The sequence below is a fragment of the Camelina sativa genome, chromosome 14 (genome assembly GCF_030686135.1).
Source record: "Camelina sativa cultivar CO46 ecotype springtype chromosome 14, ASM3068613v1".
NCBI classification, from domain to species: Eukaryota; Viridiplantae; Streptophyta; class Magnoliopsida; order Brassicales; family Brassicaceae; genus Camelina; species Camelina sativa.
The window spans coordinates 25,827,049-25,854,217 of record NC_141893.1 but is presented as its reverse complement, the minus strand read 5'-3'; the positions used below and the strand labels follow the sequence as shown (position 1 = coordinate 25,854,217).

General features: G+C 37.1%; 5 protein-coding genes and 2 pseudogenes across 13 annotated transcripts in view; 3 read left to right on the top strand and 4 right to left on the bottom strand.

Moving 5' to 3' along the window:
* Positions 1 to 446: 446 nt before the first annotated feature.
* LOC147928622 (mitochondrial inner membrane protein OXA1-like) lies at positions 447 to 1,917 on the bottom strand (annotated as a pseudogene).
* A 175-nt stretch (positions 1,918 to 2,092) lies between these two features.
* LOC147928621 (uncharacterized) lies at positions 2,093 to 4,983 on the bottom strand. The gene is made up of 12 exons (XM_087485032.1): positions 4,639 to 4,983; positions 4,408 to 4,467; positions 4,257 to 4,310; positions 4,106 to 4,166; positions 3,924 to 4,000; positions 3,594 to 3,643; positions 3,412 to 3,494; positions 3,169 to 3,239; positions 2,923 to 3,076; positions 2,693 to 2,823; positions 2,535 to 2,609; positions 2,093 to 2,438 (listed from the first exon to the last, which is right to left on the bottom strand). Exons 1-12 carry the CDS (start codon positions 4,675 to 4,677, stop codon positions 2,367 to 2,369), a joined length of 927 nt encoding a protein of 308 aa, XP_087341158.1. The 5' UTR covers positions 4,678 to 4,983; the 3' UTR covers positions 2,093 to 2,366.
* Positions 4,984 to 9,617: 4,634 nt separating this feature from the next.
* On the bottom strand, positions 9,618 to 12,916 carry LOC104742187 (putative E3 ubiquitin-protein ligase ZFP1). 8 transcript variants are annotated; one of them, XM_087483197.1, is made up of 6 exons: positions 12,513 to 12,722; positions 11,827 to 11,879; positions 11,641 to 11,715; positions 11,439 to 11,543; positions 11,195 to 11,307; positions 9,618 to 9,940 (listed from the first exon to the last, which is right to left on the bottom strand). In XM_087483197.1, coding segments are annotated over exons 3-6 (231 nt in total). In that variant the 5' UTR covers positions 11,653 to 11,715; positions 11,827 to 11,879; positions 12,513 to 12,722; the 3' UTR covers positions 9,618 to 9,939. The 8 variants fall into 8 exon arrangements, with proteins under 8 accessions (XP_087339323.1, XP_010461460.1, XP_087339321.1 ...); XM_010463158.3 differs by having other exon boundaries at positions 11,827 to 11,883; positions 12,513 to 12,717; XM_087483195.1 differs by lacking the exon at positions 9,618 to 9,940 and adding an exon at positions 12,237 to 12,278 and having other exon boundaries at positions 11,096 to 11,307; positions 11,827 to 11,883; positions 12,513 to 12,806.
* Positions 12,917 to 15,703: 2,787 nt separating this feature from the next.
* LOC104742185 (ethylene-responsive transcription factor ERF014 pseudogene) lies at positions 15,704 to 16,577 on the bottom strand (annotated as a pseudogene). Its single transcript, XR_015580645.1, has one exon. The product of XR_015580645.1 is annotated as an ethylene-responsive transcription factor ERF014 pseudogene (transcript).
* Positions 16,578 to 21,439: 4,862 nt separating this feature from the next.
* Positions 21,440 to 22,871, top strand: LOC147928620 (uncharacterized). The gene is made up of 4 exons (XM_087486218.1): positions 21,440 to 21,503; positions 21,853 to 22,189; positions 22,304 to 22,577; positions 22,635 to 22,871. Exons 1-4 carry the CDS (start codon positions 21,440 to 21,442, stop codon positions 22,869 to 22,871), a joined length of 912 nt encoding a protein of 303 aa, XP_087342344.1.
* A 1,367-nt stretch (positions 22,872 to 24,238) lies between these two features.
* Positions 24,239 to 27,169, top strand: part of LOC104742183 (WAT1-related protein At1g44800) — a 66,750-nt gene continuing 63,819 nt past the window's right edge. The window contains exon 1 of the mRNA XM_087482931.1: positions 24,239 to 24,322. The gene's annotated coding sequence lies outside the window, so the exon portion shown is untranslated. The remainder of the gene's footprint in view (positions 24,323 to 27,169) is intronic.
* On the top strand, positions 24,516 to 25,253 carry LOC147928619 (uncharacterized). Its single transcript, XM_087486217.1, has one exon. The coding sequence runs from the start codon at positions 24,516 to 24,518 to the stop codon at positions 25,251 to 25,253; it is 738 nt and encodes a 245-aa protein (XP_087342343.1).

Sequence of the window (27,169 nt, the reverse complement as noted above, 5' to 3'; positions counted from 1 at the left end):
ATATATATATAAGATTTTCGACGACAAATATATTACTTAACTTTTATTTTATTTTATTAAGAGTTAAAAATTAATTACAAACCTTAAGTTGTAAATAAATAATTTTATTGATACGAAATATTCCTTAAAAAAATATATATATATATATATTCCTTCATAATAGAAAATATTCTAAACAATAATAATAGTAATTGCTGTTTTTCTTTTATTTCATTTGCTCGTGTATTTGAAAATTTTCTAAACCATGATAACTTTCATAACTGTTAAATCTAGAGTGAATTATAACAAACAGTTTACCTCAGATTTATGTATGTATGATATATGATGGTGCATGACACTATGCATTATACGTTTATTATTGTAAATAAATAATTTTAATAGGGATGCATGGCCAACTAGCAAATAATTTGTTCATCTCTCTCTTTTTTCGATAAACAGAACAATAAGGGAAAAAAATTATTAAAATTACTGAATGAAATCGAAACTTGTTAAACGTTAGCTTTGTGAGATTTGACGACGCTTCAAGATAAGAGAGAAATCAAGATCAAACATTTGGATTTCCAAGCCGATTCCATCGCCAACAACCACCACTAAGCGTCCTCTGCTTAAGACTCCGTTCTTGATCAATTCCGCTGACAACATCTTACCCCGAAGACGCGACATAAGAATCTCAACCATGTTTTGTCTTAACTCTCCCATGGAGAACCAAAAATACAGGAACTTGAATACCCTGACCAATGATTGATCCTTTAACTCCAAAAAACCTGTAATCATACAACAAAAAGAAACGAGCAGAGCATGTTAAGCTTTAAAACAACCCTACAGAAACAAATGTAATCAGAAAGCTACTCACTCTTTTTTCAACATGGTGTACATTACTCCTGGACTTTTACTGAGTACTGATACCTGAATGATTCAAAACAACCAAGCTAATGTTGAGTTTATAGGGAAGCTAACACAAACCACATTGCACGTTCTGAGCACAAACGTTCGAACCAAAAAAAAAAAAAAAAATCATAGCAAAGCTACAATTTACCTTGTCTAGAGCCTTTCCTTGGTCCGAGCCAAGACTCTGTACAAAGACAGATTCACTAAATAAATTTCTCATGCAACAAATATATAAATGTTTGGCTAAGTTGTTATTATCAGAGAATAAGCACTAATAAAATACAATCAAACCCAAAATTTTTGTCTATCTTTAATCTCTTAGAGCATAAAGAAACTTACTTTAAAAAACCTTGCAATACTGTTAAGAAGATCAACCATAATAGGAATTGTGATCCCACGAATCACCAGCGACGTGACGATGATAAACACCCACCTGTACGTAATGTAACACATTTTCAAAGATAATAAACCAAGATTGATCACAAAGACACTTAATTTAAAGCCAAAGCAGAACAGAATCATACCATTGAGAAAATGTGAAAGAGTTGAGTAACGTAAGCAAGTGGTTAAGAGAAACAAGAACATCCGCGACACTGTGTAACTCAAAAGCCCTAGAAACCGCAGATTGCAACAACCAATCGATGACGGCGTCACCGGAACCAGGGAAGCTGCTATTGAAGGTGGAGATGAATCGATCTGACGAAACCGTAGCTGGATGAGATTGGAAAACAGAGCGATGATTGCGAGAGAGATCTAGAGCCGATCCACCGTTGATGAACGAACTCTGGTGGATGATACTATGGTAACTTCGGATTGATGGAGTAATTTCTTCTTCTTCACGAGGAGTCTGGTGAAGATGGGTTAGACATGAATAAGAGGATCGGTGACGTCGAGCTCTCAGCACCGACCTGAGGGATAAACAACGGACGAGTGACATCGATCGGTGAATTTGATTTACCGGTAAAGACGATTAGGGTTTAGGTTAACGAGACGAAGAACATAAATTTGCACTTTGCACGTCCCTCTAGTGAAAATATTTACTTTTAATTAAGTAAAAAATAATTACTTAATTGTTGTAAAAAATCCCGTTTTTTTCGAATATTATCTCCAAAATAACATAATTTTTATAAAAAAAAACGTTAGTTCCAACGTTTTTGGATTTTTTATTTTTATTATGATATAGTTTTAACCAAAATACCAAATCTTAATCAACAGAAAATATCGTAAGAATTATTAAAAATCCATATTTATTTTCAGTTTTGTTTAGATTCGAATTCATTTTTTTATTGGTCTGGGAACAAACTGATTTCTCTTGGATTGAACAAAGCAACAATAAGTGAGTAATGGTTCTGGGCTCATGTATATGTAAATCATTTTCAGTCTAAACTAAAATTGTTGTACAACGGAGATAAAATGCTTAACCGGTATGATTTCTCCCCCGCAAATATCTCCGGTTCAACATACCAAACCAAAACTTCTTACAGTCGCTTCGGCTGGGAGTGTTTACCGGCATGAAAACCTTCTGTGTACGCTGTGTTCTTGTACATAATCTGCAACCAAATTTACCCCCAAACAATCAAACATTGGTACAAACGGTTTTAAGTCTTGGACTGATGGTTAACCATGTATTTCTAATGTTTACTTACAGCGAGGTGAGTCAACTCTGAGGTAAGACGTTTTCTCAGTGTTTCTGCCAAAGCCTCCACATTCTCTACTTTAGCCTGTAATATGTAAAACCGGTTTCAGAATTGACCTTGAAATGTTAACGAATTGATTTTGATGTCGAGATGAGTTTTATTACTACCTCGGATAATAATAGAGCCGATGTTTTGTCCATAATCTCCTCCACAAACTTCTCGGGGTTCTTGAAAGCTAACGGGGTTGACTTTTCCACGACAACGCTCTTACCCTTAGTGGCTGGCTTGCTCGGTTTGGCTGCAAAGTTGGAGAAAACCGAGTTATATACAATAATCCTTTAAAGTCTAGTAAGAATTGGAGCGAATGGTTAAAAACCTGATACATCAGAGGGCATACCTGAAGCGACAGGCTTAACCTCTGCTGACACACTTTTTGGAGGAGGGGTTTGTTTCGTAGATGTTTCATTAGAAATCTCGGGAATTACAACTGAATTAGAGGGAACATAAACAGCTAGATCTGGAGGCTGATCTTTACCAACCGCCGGGTTAGCCTAAAATAGCAAAACCATAGTTCAAAGGGTTAACGTTGAAGAAAGGAACTGTGGAACATGAGGTTTCAAGTTAAAGGTTTAGAAATATTTGCCTCAAGGTCAACGTATACGGGATCTCTCTCAATCGACTTGAGGAATTTGTCCAGACCAGATGTGTTAAGAGCTGAAATTGGCAGGGACCAACCAAATTAGTATATAAGCTAAATTATGTTGGTAGCTAGTAAGAACTGACCACCAAAACAAAAAACTATGTTTCTTAAGTTGGGATGATATAACTATTTCAATATGGCATGAACTTGAACCATACAAGCAAAGTATTGTAATGAAGTACTTACAGACAGAGACTTCGTTAGACAATGGGTGGAATATGCAGCGCTTTTGGTTCTTGAAGTTTTGGTCTAACAAGAGCGACACATCTCTTTAACAAAGGAAAGTTGTAAGAAGAATGTGAGCCAACGACAATAATTAAAAACTTAAAAGGAGCACACTTATGAACCAATGTTAAGGAAAACAATACCTTGCAGATTCATTTACAACTGCAAACGGGGTAACACATTCAAGGGACACCTTTGACAAAAAAAAGAAAGTAGCACGAGTGTCAAAAATTGTAATCATGAATGAAACTAAGTTAAGTATATTCATGTGGATTTGTTGTAAACCACGATAAGCAAATCAAACTTATCACTATCCACAAATAGAACATTTTTTAGCAATTCTGTATGGAGAAACCATCTTGTCAATTGTCACTACCATGGTTTCAATTTTTACACTACGGTCATTGATTAGAACACTTTCCAAATGTACATAACAAAACATAGTAGCAGAGGAAGAGAAAAATGAAGAATACCTGCAAAAGCTGAGTAAGTGCTTCTTCAGGAGCCATTCTTATTCCTCCTTTCCCAAGACCAAGTCTCTGAGATAAAACTGTTGGATTAGAAGAAACAGGGAACACCCATTAAACACATTTTTCTATTTCACAAGCTCAAAGACTTTATCTATGCGGCCAATATCAACAAACATGTGTGTTACCTTTCATATCAACTTTAGTATCAACCATGGCTGAAACAATGTAATACCGATGTTTCTTGTCCTGCGACAAACAAAACCAAAAAGAAGCATATGTGAGCCATTTACATTAGAGTATAGTCAATTCCATAGGAAATAGCTTTGAAAGATTTACCTTAAAGAAGAGATTCTTACTCAGTGCTCCCTCACTACTGCTTACATACTTGGCCTGAAGATTTAGAGAGAGAGAGCTTTATAAATACAAACATCTATTAAACATCCTATAGTTATGTTTTTACAAATCTAAAACTTATTTTTCTGTTCACCTGAGCTTCGACGGTTAGAACAGGGGGATGTTCATACTTGGTATAATCAATCTCAAGTTCCTGAAGAGTATGAATACACAGAAATTTTCAATTAACATTGCCCACATACCCAAATCGATTTAAACTAGAAGCAGTGCATTTGTGTTCAAGACGATTCATAACAACTTCCGATTGATTCAATGCGAAATCAAGATTTAAGAGTTTGAGATTATGATGAAGATTAAAACAAACCTGGAGTCGATTAAGCAGCTGGTCTTTGGAGAAACCCATTTGGATCGTATCAAATTTAGAAATCAAAAGGGAGAGAGAGAGAGAGACAAAGAGCAAGAAGAATCTGTAGATAAATTTTGTTGAAAAAGAGAGAGCGACGACGAATTAGGTTTTTTTTTTCTTTCTCTTCTTCGGATTTTGTCTCCTCCTTCCTTATTCGAAATTGAAGAAAAAATTTAGAATAGTTTTCTATTGGGCTCTTTAAGCCACGAGGCCCACTATTTGATAAGTCTCAATTGATGTTACCTGCTTTTGAATGGCTTTCTCCTCTCCTTTCAACCCATTCTCTGTCTTCAGTTTATGGGGATAATCAAGTGTTGTTTATCAAAACAATGAAAATAAAAGAACATAACAACTGATAGTCTACAACAACAAGTCCAAAACAAAAGTTTTTGGGCTCAGACCTAAACAGGAAAAACCCACTACTAAAACAGAGTCCAGCAGTACAACAAACTTGTCTCTCTCTGCAACAAAACGACAAAGTGGAAAAGCAGAGGAAGGTGACTACGAAGGTGACAAAGACATTAGCTGGACAAGGTGGTGAGGTTGTACTATCAAGTCGTTATGATCCTCTCTTATCATTAGAGGAGGTGTAGATGTTGAACACTTGTCATGAGATTAGGAGAGTGGTCAAAGAACCTAGAATGTTCCTCAAAGTTGTATAAATAAGAGCTCACTCTGTAATTGTCTGTTAAGGAAATAATACAGTAAAAGTTCAGTCAACAAAACTGGTCTTTGTTTCTTCTCATGGTATCAGAGCTTTCTTAAAACCCTAACAGGTTGTTGTCATGGCAGAAAATCCTTATCCTTTTCCTTCTAATATTCATGTTGCGAGTTCTGTTACTATCAAGCTGAGCGACACCAACTATCTCTTGTGGAAAACTCAGTTCGAATCTCTGCTCCGCTCCCAGAAGTTGCTCGGTTTCGTTAATGGTGAAATTCCAAAGCCTGCAGCTACTCGGGTTACTACTGTCAACGGACAACAAGTCACCAACCCCAATCCAGCTTATGAGGCTTGGATCTGTAATGACGAGCTTATCAAGTCATGGCTTTTTGGAACCCTCTCTTAAGAGGTTCTTGGTCTCGTTCATGCTCTGTCAACGTCTCTGGAGGTATGGATGTCTCTTGCATCTAGTTTCAATCGAAGCTCCGTGTCTAGAGAGTGTGAGTTGTTTCGTCGCCTTAATCTTTTGAACATGAAAGATAAGAGTTTGAGTTTTTCTGTGTATTGCCGAGAGTTTCGTGCTGTCTGTGACAATCTTAGTGCGATAGGCAAGCATGTTAATGAGTCCATGAAGGTTGTTCTGTTTCTGAATGGATTAGCTAGGGAATATGACCTTATTGCTACTGTTATCCAGAGTTCCTTGTCTCGTTTACCTTCTCCTACATTTAATGATGTGGTCCTTGAGGTCTCTGGTTTCGACTCGAAGTTGTAGTCGTATGAATCTGCTTCGGATGTCTCGCCGAACTTGGCTTTTCAAGCTCAAAGAGGTGGTTTCTCTGGTTATCGTGGTCGTGGATCGAATTTTCGTGGTCAAGGAGGTCGAGGCAACTACTATACTCTTGGTCGTAGTTTCTCTCAATAGGTCAACAACTCTGGTTGGAATCAGTCTCAGTCTGGAGGATCCAACAACAGTCGTCCTGTTTGTCAAATCTGTGGAAGAGTCGGTCATGTTGGTCTTAAGTGCTGGAACATGTTTGATAATGCTTATCAGAGCGACGATGTGCCACAAGCTCTTACTGCTCTTCAGGTCTCAGATAGCTGTGGTCAAGAGTGGGTTACAGACTCTGGTTCCTCTGCACATGTCACCTCTACAACCAATCAGTTATCTGCAGTTACACCCTACAATGGTCCAGAGACGGTAATGGTTGGTGATGGAGCTCATCTTCCCATTACTCATGTTGGTTCCACAACGCTCACCACAAATGCAAGTAGTTTACCTCTCTTAGATGTGCTTGTTTGTCCATCTATGAAACAATCTTTACTGTCAGTCTCTAAACTTTGTGATGACTATCCATGTGGTGTGTTTTTCGATGCTAATGTTGTGTATGTGATTGATATGAGAACTCAGAAAGTGGTGACAAAAGGACCTCGTTGTAAGACTCTTTATATGTTGGAGAACAAGGAGTTTGTGGCTCTCTTCTCAAATCAACAGTGTGCGGCTAGTATTATGGTGTGGCACCAACGTCTAGGACATGCAAACTTCCAAGTTCTTCAGCATCTAAGGAATAGCAAGGCAATAACAATCAATAAGAGCAGCACATCTCCTGTTTGTGGACCTTGCCAAATGGGAAAGAGTTGTCAATTACCGTTTTTTAATTCTGAATTTCATGCCAAGGAACCCATTGATCGAATCCATTGTGATCTTTGGGGACCCTCTCCAGTTGTATCAGTTCAAGGCTTCAAATATTATGCAGTTTTTGTTGACAATTTCTCTCGTTACTCTTGGCTAATTCCTTTAAAAAGGAAGTCTGATTTCTGTGATGTGTTCCTGGTCTTTCAAAAAAAAGTTGAAACTCAGTTTGCCAAGAAAATAAAAGTGTTTCCGAGTGATGGAGGAGGTGAGTTCATGAGTATGAGATTCAGGAAGCATTTGCAAGATCATGGTATTAAGCATCTACTGTCATGTCCGTCTACTCCACAACAAAATGGTATTGCCGAAAGAAAATACAGACATCTTACCAAATTGGGGCTATCAATGTTGTTTCAAAGCAAGACTCCACTTCGTTACTGGGTTGAAGCTTTTTATTCTGCAAACTTTATCAGTAATATGATTCCCTCATCAACTCTAGACCAGAAAAGTCCAGCAGAGGTGTTATACAACAAGTCATAGGATTACTCCTTTCTCAGGATCTTTGGTTCTGCCTATTATCCTTGCTTAAGACCTTACACACAACACAAATTTGAGCCATGGTCCCTTCAATGTGTCTTTCTTGGGTATCATCCGCACTATAAAGGTTATCGGTGCCTTTATCTACCGACTGGTCGGGTTTATATCTCTCGTCATGTGATCTTTGATGAGCAGTGTTTTCCATTTGAGCATCAGTACAAACATTTAGCTACATAACACAAAAGTGGTTTGCTACAAGCGTGGCAACAAGGTGAGAATTCCTCTGCAATTCCTCATTTACTTCCATCCGTTTCTTCTCAGGTGGTTGAATATCCTGACACAAATCAGATGGTGTCAGAAGTGGGGTCAGATGTGTCGCAACAACAAGATGTTCAACTCAATCCTGCTCACTCTGCTCCAAATACAGCAGACACTATTACAACTGCATCAACAACAGAGACTGAAGATGTTGCTGCACCAGAGATTCCTAATACTGAGTCAGGAAGCCATTCGATGACTACTCGGTCTAAGCATGGGATTCGTAAACCAAATTCTCGGTATGCTCTGGTTGCCAGTAAGACCATACCGTCGTTACCAAAGATAATAGCTGAGGCTTTGGCTCATCCGGGTTAGCGATAAGCTATGCTTGAGGAGCTCGATTCCATTTACAAGAATCACACTTGGATCTTGACTCTTGTTACTGCTGAGATGAATATCCTTGGTTGCAGATGGGTGTTCACTGTAAAGTTAAATGCTGATGGTTCTCTAAACAAGCTTAAAGCAAGACTGGTTGCCAAAGGATACGATCAAGAAGAGGGTGTGGATTTTACAGAGACATATAGTCTTGTGGTTCGAACATCTACCGTTCATATTGTTCAAGCAGTTGCTACTTCCAAGAACTGGAGCATTACTCAATTAGATGTCAAAAATGCCTTTTTGCATGGTGACTTACAGGAGGAAGTTTTCATGATTCAACCTCCAGGCTTTGAGGATATTGCAAAGCCAAACCATGTGTGTTCCTTGAAAAAAGCCCTTTATGGACTGAAACAAGCTCCCAGAGCTTGGTTTGATAAGTTCAGTAACTTCCTCATTGAATATGGTTTTGTGTGCAGCAAAGCAGATCCATCCCTTTTTGTTTATCATCATAATGGTGATACTATGGTAATTTTTCTGTATGTGGATGATATCTTGCTAACCGGTTCCGACTCTGCTCTTTTCAAGTCTCTAATTGCAAAGCTGGATACAAGATTTACCATGAAGGACCTGAAAAATATTCACTACTTCTTAGGGATTCAAGCTCAGACATTCTCCAATGGATTGTTTCTTAGTCAAACTAAGTATACAGAGGAGATTCTACATCATGCGAGTATGTCCAACTGCAATCCTGTCCATACACCGCTGCCTCAACGTTTGGATCAAGTGTTTAAAGATACGCGTCTCTTCTCTGAGCCAAGCTACTTCTACAGTCTTGCAGGTAAACTTTAGTACCTGACAATCACGCGACAAGATATACAGTTTGCAGTAAACTTCATATGTCAGCGGATACATGCTCCAACAGAATCAGATTTTTATCTCTTAAAGAGAATCCTGTTATATATAAGAGGAACGACAAAGATGGGCTTACATATGCATCGGAATAGTGACTTGTCGTTGGTATCCGATAGTGATGACCTACCATTGGTTTCATATAGCGACAATGACTATGCAGGGTGGGATGAGAGTCTACAAAAACAAGTCCAAGACAAAAGTGTTTTGGGTTCAGGCCTAAACATGAAAAGCCCACTACCAAAACAGAGTCCAACAGTACAACAAACTTGTCTCTCTCTGCAACAAGACGACAAAGTAGAAAAGCAGAGGAAGGTGACAAAGACATTAGCTGGAAAAGGTGGTGAGATTGTACTATCAAACCGTTATTATCCTCTCTTATCATTAGAGGAGGTGTAGATATTCAACACTTGTCATGAGATTAGGAGAGTGGTCAAAAAACCTAGAATATTCCTCGAAGTTGTATAAATAAGAGCTCAGCTCACTCAGTAATTTTCTGTTAAAGAAATAATACAGTAAAAGTTCACTCTACAAAACAGGTCTTTGTTTCTTCTCAACAACAACACAAGTAAGTAACTTAAATTATCTCCTCCTGTTAGATTACACAATACATAATGCTTAAAATAAACTAAAGAATGAGAAACTTGGCTCAAGTTTGCCTCGCTTTGTCGAAAAGGTGGGACGATCAGTCAGGCAATCGATCTCTACTCTACCCAAGCTTTTACAGGCATGTTTTATTTTAATAATTAATAAAATATGTTTACTTCTTTTGCAGCCTACTCTTCTTGTGTTTATTTGATTTGATCAAGAACTGTTGAGGCCACCAACCAGGTATATTCTATATCATATTGCATGTTTGTGTTGTTCTTCTCTCCTATGGTAGGTTTCTTCATTGTTCACAAGAAGAGGAGACGGTATTAGATCATATTTACTTAAGAAAACTGAAGATGAGCAGAGAGATGAAGAGAACACATATGTGGTGAAAACAAAAAAAAATGATAGAATCTTCAATCGTAGACACTCAAAAAATCAAAGGTTGGGTGAATAGTATGACACCACAAATTTGTGGAATTACTATTCAAAACACCAAATTTGGTATCATTTTTAGCGTTTTGTTGGAGAAATTTTGGTGTAAAAATTACACTATATTTGGTGTTTAAATGTCCCATTGGAGATTCCCTAAGCCTAATAGGCTTAACACATAACATCACAGTCCATATTAAAACAAATTAAAAATTGAAGTGCTAGTACAATATTTTGCACACATTCATTGTTTTGGGATCAAATACACACGTTTCAATTTATGTATTACTCAAAGTGGATTCAGATGTGACAAGCCACATGGATACCAAACATGTACAACTCATGGTTTCTTAGGTTTAGGTTTATTGAAGATAAACCCCAAGTTTATATTATGAATCTCTAGTTTAAAAAATAGTTGACTATCCATCCGTAGAAGTGTATACTGTTCACTAAACAAAAGTTATTTATATTTTAGAAAAAATGTTTAATTGTGATTGTCCATTAAACCATTTCAAAATGTTGCTTTCTTTGAAATGAGACAGACTAATATCGTTTAGGTTAATGTACTTTTTGGTCGTTTTGATAAGTTAATTCGTACGTGTATGTATTTTTTTAAGCTATTAATTAGTTTGTAGAACGCATCATTACTCCAACACCCCTCTCAAGTTGCTTAAAGATTAATTAATCTTATAATTAATACTAAAATAATTAAAACAATCCACTTAGAACTTAAACAAAATCATCCCTTCATTAGAGTACCCCAAACAAAGTTGCTCATCATTTAAATAATATATTTTTTTAATTTTTGTTAATTAAATATCAAATTTTACTAATCTATTATGAATATCAAATTCTTATAAGGTTTATTTTGTAATGGAAATGGGCTTGTACAAAATTTCTAAACTTTGTAACACAAACTTTGTAATGAAGATATTATTTTGTAACAAAAAGATGTGAAGATAAAGAGAAAAGAGCTGAAAAGAATCGGAAGAGAAGAATGGGATGAGAAGCAAATGCAGTTGTGAAAACTTTGTTTAATATATAGACTTAGATCAAGAGTTAAGCTTAGATCAAGAGTGATCAATACAGTTGCGAATAAGACTCTACAGTCTACTTACCACATGTCAAGGTTGATTCCAGAACATGTTCTTGTTTTCAAATGATTCTTGACATCTTCCTCTGGCAAACCAGTGTTTACGGTTCCAATTCGCTCACTCAACGCAAGCAGGTCCTGTTCAAACCCCAGATGTTGCAAGTCAGATCAACAAAATGATCACATGCAATTGCATTGTGGATTCTCAAGCTCATACTAAACCCAAGATCTCTGATAACTACATAGGTAAAGAGTGATGATGGGCTCACCTCATAAGACATTTCCTCGATGTCCAATCGCATATCTCGATGATGATCAATGTGATTATTTCCAGAACCACCAAGGAAGTCACCAAACTCCAAAAGCGCAACTTCCTACACACATTGAGAGAACCGAAGATACTGAACCTTGAGCAAAGACGTAAATGGAAAAAATATGGGACAGAAAATTTGAGGCAAGAAAGTTACATACATCATCAGGCATCACTCTAAGCCGAGGAACTCCTCCACGGTGTTGTCAAGCATCAGTTTGTAATTGATGTAATATCTACAAGAGAGAGAGAGAGAGAGAGAGAGAGAGAGAGAGAGAGAGAGACCATGATTCACATTAGTAAGCACAAACATTAGAACTGTTTCGAATAGTATATTAAGAAATTACCCTTGTCATTCTTGAATGCTCCGTTCCTTGAGCTTCTTCCCGAAGGTAACCATCTTTCTACAATGAAAAAGAAAAGATGAATCCAACTTTAAATTAAAACCACAAACACAAACTGAACTATGCGGTGCACTCAATTTGTGACAGAGATGTGTTGATATACAGGAAAAAAAGATTCAAACTTGATTGATATATATCAATAATTCATTATTGTGATGTGTTTGATTTAGTCAACCAAAGACTCTGTTGCAACTACAGAGTTAAAGAAGCAAATGGTAACAAATCAACTAAGAACTTGAAAGCTATGATGCAATCTACAAGTATTCACAAATAACTCCTCTTTCTTTTCCTATCCAATGGATAAGAAATGAGCGAAACCGCCATAAATCATCAAACAGAACAGAGAAACTCACCGTAAATGAATTAAAGATTCACTCTTTAGTCTTTACAAACCTCTGTATCTCAAACCGTGTAAACGAGAAAGGAGAACAAAAACAAAGGTTCAGATATAGAGATAGAGAGAGAGAGAGAGAGCCCAGACTCTGTTTTTGGTTGCAAAGTCGTAATTTGTTTTAATGGAAAACCCTATTGGTATTTTGCTAAATGACCGACTTGAGAGATTCGGTGAGAAAAGAAACAAAAGGGAAAAAAATGGAGAAGAAACCAAATAAAGAGAGTGGCTCTCTGACCTCTCTGAGTTGCAACCGCCGCGTCACATATTACGGTTAAGCCGATCGGAGTGGCCATCGTCTTCCTCAACCAAAAACCTTCCAGTTTTAGCCGGAAAAATCAAAGGATTCGAGGTGAATCCACTGATTTTCCGGTTTGGTGTGTCAATCGCCATCGAGTCGCCCTTCTGTTTCGAGAGAGAAGAAAGACGGAGAAGAAAGAAAGGAAAAATGAAGAAGAAAAAAAAAATAGCTTTTATATTTATTCAGCAGTCAATCACAATTAGCCACATCGCGGTTCTCAAGGGTTTGCTCAAAGTCCTTCCCAAAGGATCGATTCTCATAGTAATTGGACCTGAAATTGTTGTTTATTCACAAATTGGGACCAAAAACAAGAGAACTATAATGAGACAACATAATCTTATAATTGAGAACATGATTTCACGACCAATATTGTATCTATTTCAAAAATTGCCTTGTGATTTAGCAACACCAAGTTTCTTTGTCTTTTGTACTCATCTACATAAGACCAAAAAGGGTTTGGTTCTCCGTTTCCGAATCAAATACTATTATATTAAGGTTCTCTCTTGCGTTTATAAAATCATATCTATGTTGTAACCTAGCTAATAAAGCAAATTGTGATAACACCCAAACTTTATTAAAACATAAACATTGATGTGTGTTTTGTAATAATGCCACGTTATGTGTTTTGTAAGATCATTATATGAGATTAGATCCTCCAACCAAACTAAAGAAGAAACTCGTATCGGTCCGGTGTGTATGCGGTGAAAGGTGAAAATCAAGATGACCCGGTGTGTGTGTGTGTATGTGGTGAAAGGTGAAAATCAAGATGACCCGGTGTGTGTGTGTGCGGTGAAAGGTGAAAAAAAAAAGATGAAGGTCATGCACCTTTCGCGGGACCCACTACAAACATAAGCCCATGTCAGAGGTCCGGCCCGGTGTTTTCAGTCGATTTATCGAATGGTGATATTTATTTGCTCGAAGACAATTTATATGACGGCGAAGGAAACTTACAGGCATGGTCAATTTGTAACTTGTTTTGTATATATCAGACACGTTTACTGTGTAGCTCTCTACACATTTTACTATGATTCTTGAAGATTCTAACATATAGCTTTTACTAGAGATTGTTTCAATACCAAAAAAAAAAGATTTTGCAAAAAAATAAAAATAATATTCGAACACATTATTCAATATTCAAGAACATATTATTCATTCATTTTGTATTTTGATCTTGCTCGTTTAACTGTTTTTTTTTTAAATACTCTAATCAAACACATAAAAAGCTGTCCTCTTGTATTTTAATATCGTTTATGTAAGTGTGAGAACTTATGATATGAATAATGAAAATATTGATTTCTTTAAACTTTCTTTTGATTGATAGAAAATCTGTTTACAAGATTGTTCTAAACAATTTTCTAACCTCTCAAAACTCTCTTAAAGAAACCTCTTGTTCTCTCTAAGTTTTTAGCTCTTTTTTCTTAAAGACTAAAACTTAATAGCTAGGTTAACTTTCTCTTGTTTGTGCTAAAACTCAATCTTGCTTTAGCATCCCTATTTATAGATCTAGGTATTAGCTATTTAATTAGCAAACTACCTAATCTAATCCTAATAGGAATTGGACAATTTCCTTTTTTTTTTATGTTTTAGGAAATTTCCCACTTTCTTCATGTTTACATTCCAATTATAAACATGAAGCTCTTCAATCTTCTAGAACCTTCTCGTGCCTTCTAAATCTGTATGAGTCTTGATAATAGCCGTCATAGATCACTTGATACTGTGTTTTCGTATTAAAGTCACGTCCTTCTGGAATAGTTCAAACACTTGTTCAAATGGTGCATCTTCAGTTTACATATAATGAACGTGTGATAAGAAAAAAACCATATTGTTTGAGTTTGTAGAAGTACGTGACTTTGTCATTATATTGTTTTCTCACTTTTTGTCAACTTAATCACGTTTATTATTATACAAATTACCTTAAAAACGTTATATTCTCGAGATGTTGAAGGTTTGTTTTGACTGACATTCACTATTTGCCACCTGATTTTGCATGAGCATGACTCACATGTATATATATTAAACAAACATAATTAGAAGAATATACATTCCTTGCTTTAATTTTCTTGGATCAATCATGTTTACCTATAAAAAGATTTTCACATATATATGCATGTTTCAAAGAATTTGTACTGCTGCCTTTTATTGCTAATTCACTTTTTTTTTTTACTATTTCGAACCTGGTAAAAATTGTATACCAAGTTATATTATTATCACCCAATCTAACATTATTGTTATATGCTTTGCTTGCTTCCCTTAAAACTGTTCCAAAAATACAAATGATATCTAAAGAAAATAGAGATAGGGTGTGTTTGTAAGAGAGTGAATGGGACCCCATCTCACTAAGACACGCACACAAAACAAGAAACCAAAAACAACTCATGTGGCTTTCTGCTCAAATCTACTGTTAGATTTTTTTCAGAACGATGTTGGAGTAAAATGGCGAGAAGCACATAACGTACACAGTTTTCCACGTTAACTCTTTCTCTTTGGTTTTACCAATTCTCACCAGTCACAACTCACAACACAACCCTTTCTGCATCTCTCTTGTCTCTTCTCTTCCTATTTTTTTGGTTTCCTAAGAAATAATATTTTTACTTTCTCGATTTAACAATAATTAAATAGGGTTATTACTCATCGTCTTCTATGGCAAGCCTTGTGAAACTTGCTCCTTACTCTTTGACTTTGTAAAAAATTTCACATGAAACCCTGCTTTGTGTTTAACTCATTAGCTACTAATATATATAATTGTTATCATAAATTATATATAATTGGTTTCTATTTATTCTACCACCATTTTTATTTTTGGTATCATATACATATAACATAGCAGTCAACAATAAGCTAAAGCCACTAACGCCAAATTATGAATTCATACTTTAAGTGAAATTACTATGAAGTTTCAAATGATTGTTTTTTTTTGTTTGATAAAAAATCTCAAATTATTGTTTTGTTCTCAACATTTACTTTTATCTTCAGGTTTCCATAACTTAATCAACGACAATATGATTCTGTCCTTTTTTTCCTTTTTACCTTTTCACTTGTTATCCTTCGAGGTTCGTTGTTCGAAAGCTATAAATCTATTTCCATTTTACACATATACTTAACTACTACTTCTTCTAGATTTAATCGACTTTATAACATGAAAAATATCTAATTTAAAAAAAAAAATTAGATATTGGTACAAAGATCCCCAAAAGTTCGATACATTGTGAGAATTGATAAAAAGAGAAGAAAAAAATGTATAATATATTGTATAAGTTACATAACTGAAGTATATATATATTGAAACAAAGAATAAGGTATGATTTAAGTAGAAAAATCAGCAGAAGTTCCATAATCTGATATCTCCTTCCTCAAAGAAATCATCAGAAAGTGGTAAATACGGAGGGGTAACTCCATTGATGAACATGAACTGATCATCATCATCAAAACAGTTGTACCATGATGATGATTCATACAAGGAGACTTGTTGGTCATACTGTGACGACATGGAGACAACATCGTAGAGATCTTCAGATGGAGAGGAAAGCAATGGAGATGAAGTAGAGACTGATGATGAGGAAGTAGGATCTGTGTTGGCTGAAGCAGCAGCTACTCTTTGTATGGACTTAGGGGACATGTCACTGATATTATCACCATTGTTGATAATATTGTATAGAGAAGTTGAGATCTCAGGGAAGTTGAGGTTATTAGCTGATGATCCTTTGAGACAAAGGAGCGCTGCATCGTAGGCTCTAGCCGCGGCTTCAGCTGTTGAGTAAGAGCCAAGCCAGATCCTTGTCTTTTGATTAGGAGCTCTGATCTCTGAAACCCATGAACCCCAACTCCTCATCCTCACTCCCTTGTACTTCTTCATCCTTATGGATGATGATGATGTTGATGAAGATGATGAAGATGATGATGATGGAGATGACATTCTCTTTGTTGCCTTTTGAAGAGTTTTCACCATTTTTTTGATACTAATTAAAGGGAGGAAGTTGGAAGAGAAGAATGGTGAGTTTCTATTTATAGATGAGATGTGGAGAACAAAAATGGAAACACAAATATAAAAAATTCAAAAGGAAAGGAAAAAAATACTATGAACATAGTCAAAGAAAGTAGCATGGGGCACACACAAAGAGATCAATACTTTTCCTTTAATAAATGTGACAGACAGGTGTTTTATTTATTTATATATTGTATTTTAAAAAGATTTTTCTTAATCACAATCCCATATGCTACACCCAATAACAGATCACTAATAAGAGAATCCTCCTTATTTATTTTTTAACTCATAAATATAAATACATACATATATAATATATTGATTTGACCTCCAAACTAATTCTTTAGTTCCACAAAAGAGTACACTATTTGTTTACCACTAAAAGTTACTTACTACTTCTGAGCCTCAGAATCTTGAATAAAAAAAAAATGCAAATTACAAAAATCAATACTCATATGAATATACCTATTTCAAGAAACGACAGAGAGTTGTAAAACATTATAAAGGGCCTGGAACATAACATTGGATTCTATTTTTAGAGGCAACTTCTAAAAAGCTAGACTAGAGAGCATGTGATTTTTAAGGTACAAACAAAAGACAAAGTTAATCATATGAATAATTTAACTATCTAAATGAGATGCAAAAGAAAGAAATCACATGATTATAAGTTTGTTTATAAAACATAATTTTTAGAATCTTAAACGTTAAAGTAGCTGAAGTCATGTTTACCAAGGTAAGGCACAAGGTTAGAGCTGGTGCATCTCTGTCTAAATGGGACTTTTTAAAACCGCGTTAACTACTTCTTTGTGTCCACTTTTGCACACGTAAAATTCTCTCTGTAATAAGGCTTTTAACTATATATTTAAATCAAATTCAGATTCCTTTGTCAAACTGCATATTGTATGTAATACACTAAACAATACTACGGTACTATATAATTTATTAAACTAAAGTAAAATCGTCAAACCTTAGAATAATCTTACACTGTTTTTAAGCAAAACAAACCTGCAGTTAATAGAATTAAAATAGTTTAGTCGGCACTAGAATTTAATTAAGACGCGTAACGAGTAATAAACTAAACTATTCGTGTTCACGTTCTGGCCAGACTCCTTTTTATTTTATTTTTGTAGTACTGTTATATAATAATGCAGTTTTTTTCTTCTTCTTCCAGATATCAAGAAACGAATCAACCGAATTGTTCGTTGGAAAATGCAAAGGCAAATGCAGGCAACACTTTACAAAAGTTTATGATTAAACAAAACAAGAAATTTCAAACCATTTGACATGAATATTTGCACTCAATGGTGATAAAATTAAATTCATGGATGAAGAAGGAACAAGAGTAATTCAAAAATTTGGACTATTTTTACTTATATATATATATATGTTACTGGAAAATTATTTGTCAAATGAAGTTGTTATACAGTTTGGCTCTTATAAACTACTTGTAGAACGCGTAATATTTTATTGTATCAAATTATGTTCTTCATGTAGATACCTATAGCCAATTAATCAGAGATAATTATTTTTTGTCATCATTAATTGTGTGATCAAAAAAATTAAATATATATACTCTTAAACGAGTTAAATCCCAGATTATCCAATTGAAAATATTTAAGTTTTCATCTAGAAAAAATAACGTTTTATATAAGATTCTCATGTATCGAAATAAATCTTTGTTTTTTTGCCTTTTAACTAACTAATCTCCATTGGAATAACTGATTTGGATGTTCTTAAAGTAAAAATATTATTAACATAATGTAAGATCATTAGTTTAGATCTTTTATTTAAGGAGTTGGTTATTGGGAGAACATGTTTAAGATCATAAGATTTAATAATATAATAATCTAAAACATATTACAATTTAAAAAACTTTAAAAAATAACATTTAAACTGCAAACTTAAAAAACTTATACTAAAATTCAAAATACAATACCAAATTTTTATGAAACAAAAAAAACATTAAAGATATAAATAAAAAAAAAACAAACAAACATATTACAATTTTAAAAACTTTAAAAAATAACATTTAAATTGCAAACTTAAAAAACTTATACTAAAATTCAAAATACAATACCAAATTTTTATGAAACAAAAAAAACATTTAAGATATAAATAAAAAAAACAAACAAAACTTCCTCCAAACAAATAAATGTTTTCTCCTTTGCAAAAAATTGTATTCATTCACGAGTTGCCACGTCACCCAAGAACTGGCTCAAAATCAGTTATACATCAAGACCCAACAACAACATGTTCTTCACCCACTATTATCTATATTTTTGATTTTAAAAAGGCTTAGAACATCCAAGGTGTTGGCCCAATGCATATGGCCTAAGTCACTACTTTTAGATGTATTCTTAGCAGTAATTTGTTTTCAGTACAATCTCATCATCATATTCAATCAATTAGAGTTCATTGTTGATTTGATTCTGTCCTGTCACGAAGGATATATAGTTTTAACTCTTAAGCTATAAGGGTAAAAATAAGAAGACAATGAGTTGGTATTGTGTCATAAAAGCTTGAATGATCCGGTAAAGTCCGAGAAGATAAAGCAATTAAACAATGGCCATACTAAAGAAACTGGCTAGCTAGCTTACCTAACCTAACGAAAGAAGAGTGAGTGAACCCTACCTGAGGAAATAGACAAATAGAATCATAAATGAAGATTCATGCATAATACATATGTACTTTTCACTTAAATATCCTATTCGTATATTGGACAATCTTAACTGGCACCGTACTCAAAATATGACCTTCCGTACCTCCTCTCATCAATCAATCAATTTTTATATATAATTCGTTAAAATAAAGTTTTGTGGGTAGAAGAAGAAATTAGAAGCATTTAATGGAGACGAGTTAAGCCAGAGTGGGAAATAAGACTCTTGTTTCGCGTTGGAAATACATTTTCGTGTGGTGGAAATTTATAGGAACGTACGGAGAAGTTTCTCATAAGGATTGAAGAAGTGTGTTGGATGGTGTAGAGGCAATTGCACATGTGGATTGTGACAGGACAGAATCAAATCCTTCGTTTGTTGATTTCATAATATTGTGAAATTTCCTAGAAGAGGAAAAGATTTATTATGACAATAGAGTTTTTTCAAGATTTTAGTGGTGGTTGATGAGGTGAATTCAACAGTGCTCCAAATTTTATATCTTTTGTGTTTGATAGTGTAAATAACCATAGCCGTAGCTTCAATAATTCAATCAAGCCTGGTTAATTTCTCTCACCCTTGCTGGTCCCAAAATTCGAGGATGAGACCTACATCAAAGTTAAGTGCCGTTCACTGTATGAGATTAATATTGGCTACTTAGATACGAAGATTTATAGTGAAAGATTATTACAAGGATCTAAACAAGAATTTAGAGAGATCTCTCGACAAGTGTGCCATAGAGAGTTTTTAGACGATTTGGCGATTCTTTTCGCCAATTCACCGGAGATCGGTTTTATGCTAGTCACCGAGAATTTCTATCTTTCTCCCTTTTTTTTTCGTTCTTTCTTTGGTGTTTCCCGAAGCTTGAGCAATGTCCGACCCCTCGTTCCCCCAATTCCGTCTGTTTCCGATGCGTTGCAAACCCTAAATCCTTCATTGTCTTCTGCTTCTTCGTCTCCGCAATCGTCTCCATTACCATCCTCAACTCCTCGTCCGATTCATTTTGCGGAAGCTCCCTCATATGCAGAACGTTTCAAAGCCTCGTTGAGAAATTTATCTAAAGTGGATTCGCCGGTGGTTATGGAAGATGGGATCCCGGTTGTTCAAGCTCCTGCCTCAGTGTTACTCCAATCAGCTGACCAGTGGAAGGGTCACATTATTGCTCAGTTTCATGGGTTGATTCCTCCGTCGTCGAAAATATTCTCGGATCTGAACCCGGTTTGGGGAAAGTTTGGGAATATTACTATTCGACAAGTCTCAGATACATCCTGTCTTATTTTCATTCCTTGTGTTAAGACCCGAGATTGGGTCTTACAGGTTGGCTACTGGCAAGCAGGTAACTGTGCCTTCAATGTTGTTCCTTGGTCGATAGATGCGTCTCTGGAGGTTCATGATCTTAAAACTGTTCCGACATGGGCAGTTTTGCACAATGTTCCTCCACAATTATATTCGTTCTCAGGGATAAGTGTCATCACTAGTGAGATTGGGGAGCCTCTACATACAGATAAGTCTAAACTCGACCCGTACTACATGGGCAGAACTAAGGTGAAGGTCGAAATCTCTCTGGAGAAGTCCCCTCCGACTACTATCATTATGAGATGTTAAATTCGGTGAAGGTGACAGTATCTTACCCCAGACTTCCTACGAAGTGTTGCAATTGTGGTAGATTTGGGCACTTGCTCAATCGTTATCCTAAGCCACTAATGAGGAAGCAAGCTAGTCCTCTAACCTCTGGAGGGTTTGTTGCGGGAGGTGTAGCTAGCACATCCACAACAACTCCTTTGGGTACCGTGGAAATTGTGGCACTGGTTATAGCACAGGCGTTACAATCTAATACAACAAACTCTAAGGTCTCTGCTGTTAGCACAATATCTGGCAGTAAAGATTTGACTAGCAACCAGGCTCTATCTCACAAGAACATCTCCAGGAGAGAGTCTAGGAAACAGAGCCATAGTCTTCCTCCAAGACAGAGGATAAATAATCACCTAAGCGATGAGGTGTTATCGGATTGTTCTCAGGAGGTATGAAGGCAGGAGACTGATACTTCTGAGGTTCCGAAGAATTTAGATAATCTCTCTACTGTTGCGGTTACTGAAAAGAACCCGTGGATAGTAGTGGGTGCAAGATCCATAAAGCCTCTTTTTCCTGGGGTTATGAGTGCCAGGAAACTTGCCAAGATGGAATCGAAGAAGCTTTTTAGTATTCAGAGAGAGAAAGACTAGCATCAGGATATGAAGCCGTGTCCGGAGAAGTTTAGGATCTCCATCTCTGATATCAGTTCTCAGCCTAACCAAGGTAGTTCCTCGGTTTCAGGCTGTTAATCTCTCCCGCAGAGCTTAGCTCTACCTTCACTTTTGGGTTTTGGATGACGAAGGTTTTTGTTGGAATATTCAGTGTTTAAACAGCTTCTCTAGACAATGTTTTTTAAGAAGTTGGATCGGTAAGAATAAGCTTGTTTTAGACCGCATTTTGGAGACGCATGTCTTGGAGGAGACTGCGACTCAAGTAGTTCAGTCCTCCTTCCTGGGTTGGAGGGCAGATTTTAACTATCAATATGCAGAGCTCGGCAGGATATGGGTTGTGTGGGATCCTGCAGTCTCTGTTATATGTTTATATAAGTCAGCTCAACTTATGCCATGTGCAGTTTACATTCCCGCAACAAAGGAAAGTTTTGCGGTGATTTTTGTCTATGGGTATAATACTCACATTCAGAGGAGAACAATTTGGGAGGAGATTACTTTCATTGTTCAGAACTCTCCTGTTTGGGATAATCCTTTGATGGTTATGGGTGACTTTAACCAGATCCTCTCAGTTGGGGAGCATTTTTCAACTATTCCTCACACTTTGCCTCTGGCTGGTATGTCTGAATTCATGCAGTGTAAATCTGATAATGACCTGACAGATATGCTTAGTAGGGGTGCTTTTTTCACTTGGACTAATAACCAGCCTGATGAGCCGATTCTGAGGAAGCTTGACAGGGTGTTAATAAATGAAAGCTGGAGTTAGTCTTTTCCGGACTCCCTTGCGGTCTTTGATCCTCCTGGTGATTCGGACCATTCTCCGGCTCTCGTATTCACCTCTTCCCTTATTGAAAGGAGTAATAATTCTTTCAAATACTTCTCTTTCCTGTCTACGCATCCCCGCTATAAAGAAGTTATTGATGAAGCTTGGAGTTCTGCGATTCCTATGGGTTCTAAGTTGTTTACTTTGGCTCAGAGGTTGAAGAAAGTTAAGGCAGCCTGCAAACAATTGAACAGGGAAGGGTTTGGTAACCTGCAACAGAGAACAAAAGACGCCTTATCTCAGCTGGAATTGATTCAGACCTCACTATTGAGTAACCCTTCAGATTTGCTGTTTCGAGAAGAGTTTGTAGCCAGAAGAAAGTGGATTTTTTTTGCAAATGCTCTAGAATGCTTCTATTGACAGAAATCTCGAGTGAGATGGATGGCCGAGGGTGACTCCAATACAGCTTTTTTCTTCAGATCGGTATTGGCTCACCAGGGTGTTAATGGCATCAAATACTTAAGGGGCATTGATGAAGAAAGGATTTATAATGTTGCTCATATCAAGGAATCAATTGTCGCGTACTACCATAATCTCCTTGGCTTGGAGAATCAGGCGGTGAGACCCATATCAGTACAGGACATCAAGGAGCTGGTGTAATTTAGGTGTTTACCGGCTTTGGCGGTTCAGCTTACTCAAATTCCCACTGAAGCAGAGATTCGCAGAACAATTGTCACCATGCCTAAGTCTAAAGCCCCAGGGACTGATGGGTTTCCCGTGGAGTTTCTGAGGGAAGCTTGGGATGTAGTAGGTAGGGATATTGTTGTTGCAGTCCAGGATTTCTTTATCTCGGGTCATTTACCTCGGAGTTACAACACTACGGGAATCACTCTCATCCCAAAAATTCCTGGAGCAGATACCATTGCTCAATTTAGACCTATATCCTGCTGCTCCACGATCTACAAAATCATTGTGAGATTCCTTAAACAGAATTTAAAGCTTTTTATAACGGATGCCTTTCAAGAGAATCAAGTAGGGTTTGTTCAAGGAAGACATCTTTGCGAGAACGTCTTGCTTGCTTCGGAGCTGGTTAATAATTTTTACTCTCCCGGTCCTATCACTAGAGGATGTCTTCAGGTAGATCTTGCGAAGGCTTGTGACAACTTGAATTGGGATTTTCTCCTCAATGTTCTCAACGCTCTCGACCTCCCGGATCAGTTCATTGGTTGGTTAAGAGAGTGTTTCACAACCCCCTCATCCGGTGTAGCTTACAATGGTGAACTGATTGGTTATTTTCCTGGTAAAAAAGGCATTTGATAGGGGGACCCTATCTCCTCTCTCCTATTTGTCCTTGCCATGGATGTGTTATCGAAAAATCTGGATAAAGGGGTCAAAAATCATATTTTTGGTCCTCACCGCAATGCTTGAATCCTCTGGTTACTCATTTGAGTTTTGCAGATGATATTCTCATCTTCTTCGATGGGCAACAAGCTTCTCTGTATGGTATCTTGTCAATTTTGGAGGAATTTAAGGAAGAGACAGGTCTAGGGATCAACAGAGAAAAGACGACTCTTTTTCTAGATGGAGGTGATCATTTGGCCATTGAGACAATTGCTACCAATGCAGGTATGGTCCAGGGATCCTTTCCAGTCAAGTACTTGGGGGTGCCTCTATTCACTAAAAAAATGCGAAAGCAGGATTTTCAGCCGCTACTCGATAAGGTTCACACAAGGTTTAACTCCTGGACAGTCCGACATCTCTCGTTCGTGGGAAGACTCCAGTTGATTCAGGCTGTGATATACTCTACCGTTACTTTTTGGGCATCCATCTTCCTATTGCCTAACAGTTGTTTGGAAGAAATTGAGAGGTTGTGTAGTGCATTTCTTTGGAAGGGAGCTACAACTTCTGCAAGGGGAGCGAAGGTCAGTTGGGATTCTGTTTGTACTCCAAAAGAGAATGGACTTAAAACGACTTGTTCACTGGAATAAAGTTCTCACTTTGAAGTTTATCTGGCTCATCTTTGCCGCGGGGTGGGGGGGGGGGGGGTGGGGCACTCTCTTTGGGTATCATGGGTACGAAGAAATCTCATTGACAACCATTGCTTCTGGGATGTAGACGCTTCGACATCGGGGTGCTGGATATGGAGAAGTATCTGTAAGCTAAGACCCCTTGCTAGACCTTACATTGTGTGTGAAGTGAGTTCTGGAACTTCCTGTAAGTTCTGGACTGATAATTGGACATCATTGGGGCCTCTTATAGACATCACGGGTGAGACAGGGCCTAGAGTGTCATGATTGACGATAAATGCTGTGGTTGCGGATGCGGTTAGGGGAGGTCAGTGGTGGATTGGACAATCTCGCACTCGTAACCCCATCATTCAATTGCTTAAGGCTTGCCTCCCGTCTGGTTCAATTATTAACCTTTGAGAAGATGCTCAGGAGGATTGTTAAGATTGGAAATGCAGCACCGTCAAACACTTTCTCTACGGTTGCAACTTGGTCTCACTTGCACCCCCTCGAGGTAAAAGTGGATTGGTTTGAAGTTGTTTGGTGTAAGAGTAGGATCCCTAAACACACGTTTATTGCTTGGATCACCTCTCGTCATAGACTACTCACAAGAGACCGGTTGATTTCCTGGGGTTTATCTGTTCCTCCGACTTGTCTTCTCTGCAATAACCATGATGAGTCTCGCCAGCACCTATTTTTTTACTGTTCTTATGCAGCTGAAGTATGGTCAGCCTTTACCAGCAGAGCTCGAGTTTCACCTCCACCTGCCTTTGAGGATGGAGTTCGCTGGCTGAAGAATCCTTGCAGGGACAAAAACATTGCTTGGATTCTCCGGTTAGCATATCAAGCCTCAGTTTACACGATCTCGAAGGAGCGTAATTCAAGGTTTCACTCTCATACTTCTAGACCAGCCTCGAGTCTGATATCGGAAATTAAGAGCTTACTCAGGTCGCATCTCGGGACTCCTACTCTCAGGCAAAGGAATGTTCTCCCAGATAACACACTCTTGGTTACTTGGTTTGGGGTATTTCATTAGTCTTGTAACCATGTTCTTGTTTCAGGTGTTACTCAAGATAGGAGGCACTTTTTGTAATGTTTTCGTATTTGAACTTTTTTTTTTTTTTTTTATGAACTACTTTTATTAAATAGCCTCATCCCAAATGGGCTTAGGCCTTAACATTACATCATATTCACATACACAAACAGAAAGGAAATTAGGGTTACCGGAAGCAGAAGCCGACCGTAATTCCAGCGGATACAAGACTCACTGCTTTGCGACATTAAACAAAGGCACCGAGCTCTTTGACGGGAGTATCCGATTCCCATCTCTGAGCCAGCTTCTACGAACAGTCAGACCCGCAACAACTCTCCCGGACAAATCTGGCCTCCGATAACTGATTCTCCAGTTGACGAATCCCATACCAAGCAAAACGCCAAACTCCAAATCTAACACGAGACCACTGTCTTCCGCTCCTTCTTCCCTCTCCGAGACAAAGTTTTCTTCAATCCGGTCCGGTGAATGCGAATAGCGGCAGTTAATGAGGAAAAGCAATGATCAGGCAATTCCTCAGAAGCCATTAAGTCCACAATCACCATCTAAGATCCGAGGATCTACCGTTAATCACATGCGACTAGCAACACAACCCTCCTTCCCTCCGGTGACTTCCGCCACAACCTCACCTACCCCCAATGCGGTTGAGCCCTCAAGGACCTCCACCTTGATCTGCCGTCAACCTCAACCAAAGAAGAAGCGACAGTGGAGTTCCTTGACCGCCTTGAAGGAGCCACAGTTGCATCACCGAAGAGTTAACCACACCTCGTCGTTGCCGGAGAAAAAAACTTGTTCACTCTTGCTTCTGCTTCACTGTGCAAGCCAAGACCTTCATTAAGAGCAAGGCAAGAGCCCTCTCCGGCGCCGGAAGGGCGAACCGGAGAGGCAACACAGATCTAGATCTAGATCTAGAGGACGAGAATAAAAAAGAAGACAGAGAAGAGAGAGAAGAGAGACGCGCGTATGGGCTACGCGCGAAAGACTAACCCCCTTCCAATCGTTTAAAACTATTTGAGTACGTTTGTGAAACAAACGGTCAAGCGTAGCTTGGCACGTCTAATTTCTTGTGTTGGTTATTACTTGCAATGAATGTATTTGGAAATAAAGGTGCATTTGTAAACAAAACCAAAAAAAAGAGGTTAACACTAATTGAGTGGTAAAATAGGCAAACTGTATGTCCAAATTGTTGTGCGGTATGCCCGTAATGAATTAACTCTTTTTAATCAGTGTTCAAGAAAACTTAAGGCACTAAATGGATGGTGAGACAATGAGTAGATCTAGATAATTTTAGACGGTTTCGGCATTTAGAACATAAATCATTATAGTTATATAAAAATATCTATCTAAACCATAAACAAAAAGTATACAAAAACATTTAATTCATATGTAATAATAATATATGAACATTTGTTACTATGTATGTGAAAAAAACTTATAAATTTTAAATTAAAAGTAAAAAAGTTGAAGAGTAAAAACCCGTGAATCAGTGGTTGAACCGACAGGTCGGACCAACGGGTTAGTATCAAATTAAAATATTTTATTTTTATAACACTTCAAACTCAAACCAAATTAAAATTAAATGTTGTTATTTATAGAAAAATCACTTAGGTGTTGATTGGTTCTCCTGCTACCTAGCATTTTCGGGTGGTAGCGTTGCTAGCGATTGGTACCAATCACACAAACCGCTCCCAATCGTTCCCAACCGCTTCAAACTACTGAATTCTAAAACCTGTTTCCCGCAAGCGTTTGCGGTTGTGGGCAGTTGCGGTTGGACTTTTTTTAAAAAAAAAACTTAAAACAAATCAATGATATTGAAATATTTTATATATATATATCTTCTACCTAACCATTTTACCCTTTAAGGATGAGAGAAAATGTAGTACGGATACGAGAGTGAGAGT

What these genes read in the sequence shown, in the direction of transcription:
- LOC104742187 (XM_010463153.3), bottom strand. An exon ending in TCGAGGAAATGTCTTATGAG is followed by an intron (nt 11,308 to 11,438) that starts GTGAGCCCATCA and finishes GGGTTTGAACAG; the next exon opens with GACCTGCTTGCGTTGAGTGA.
- LOC147928619 (XM_087486217.1), top strand. Translation starts at nt 24,516, where the DNA reads ATGCTGTGGTTGCGGATGCGGTTAGGGGAGGTCAGTGGTGGATTGGAC.
- LOC147928620 (XM_087486218.1), top strand. Translation starts at nt 21,440, where the DNA reads ATGAAGCCGTGTCCGGAGAAGTTTAGGATCTCCATCTCTGATATCAGT. An exon ending in CTGAGGAAGCTTGACAGGGT is followed by an intron (nt 22,190 to 22,303) that starts GTTAATAAATGA and finishes CCTTATTGAAAG; the next exon opens with GAGTAATAATTCTTTCAAAT. An exon ending in TGCTGTTTCGAGAAGAGTTT is followed by an intron (nt 22,578 to 22,634) that starts GTAGCCAGAAGA and finishes TTCTATTGACAG; the next exon opens with AAATCTCGAGTGAGATGGAT.
- LOC147928621 (XM_087485032.1), bottom strand. Translation starts at nt 4,677, where the DNA reads ATGGGTTTCTCCAAAGACCAGCTGCTTAATCGACTCCAG. An exon ending in CCGTATACGTTGACCTTGAG is followed by an intron (nt 3,077 to 3,168) that starts GCAAATATTTCT and finishes TTGCTATTTTAG; the next exon opens with GCTAACCCGGCGGTTGGTAA. An exon ending in CAGAGTTGACTCACCTCGCT is followed by an intron (nt 2,439 to 2,534) that starts GTAAGTAAACAT and finishes ATTTGGTTGCAG; the next exon opens with ATTATGTACAAGAACACAGC.